General features: G+C 53.4%; 1 protein-coding gene across 1 annotated transcript in view; it reads left to right on the forward strand.

The window, feature by feature from the left end:
* Muc4 (mucin 4, cell surface associated) overlaps positions 1-384 on the forward strand; it is a 25,840-nt gene extending 25,456 nt beyond the window's left edge. Inside the window, exon 25 of the mRNA XM_013351135.1 lies at positions 189-384. Coding sequence (XP_013206589.1) covers positions 189-384 — 196 coding nt within the window. The remainder of the gene's footprint in view (positions 1-188) is intronic.
* The last annotated feature ends 236 nt before the right edge of the window (positions 385-620 follow it).

Consider the following 620-nt stretch of genomic DNA (forward strand, 5'->3'; position numbering starts at 1 on the left):
CTTCTTTAGCTGGTGACCTCACTTCTTTAGCTGGTGACCTCCCTTCTTTAGCTGGCCTCGGGCAGACTGGATCCTCCACCCGGGGATAGCCCTGCCTTATCCTGGATAACAGCCCTTGGTCCCCAGGAGAAGAAGCCCGAGAAGGCTATGCCTGCATCCTCGCTCATCACGCTTCTCTCTGTCCCCAGCTGTGCGTCCTTCACCATCTATACATCCTGGGGTGAACACTGCGAGCACCTAAGTGTGAAACTTGGAGCCTTCTTCGGGATCCTCTTCGGAGCCTTGGGAGCCCTCCTGCTGCTGGGGATCCTGGCCTTTGCAGCCTTCCACTTCTGCAGCTCCTCCATGTACAAGTTCTCCTACCCTTTGGCCTCAGAACTGTGAAGCCTGGCTCCAGATGATACCTCAGGACCCACCCGTCACTCCACCTCTGGTCTAGAGAGACTGGAAAGGGGCTGCTGAACCAAGAGGATCTGCGATTCTTCAAGAATGAATAAAGAAATGAAGTCGGACTATACCTTGGCAGTAGACCAGGGGCGCAGGAAAAGGCTGTGATGACCAAATATAGAGATGGGTGGGTTTTCACAAAGACATATCTGAAAGAAGGACATTGCCATGTA

This window comes from Microtus ochrogaster, chromosome 2 (assembly GCF_000317375.1).
Source record: "Microtus ochrogaster isolate Prairie Vole_2 chromosome 2, MicOch1.0, whole genome shotgun sequence".
NCBI lineage: Eukaryota > Metazoa > Chordata > Mammalia > Rodentia > Cricetidae > Microtus > Microtus ochrogaster.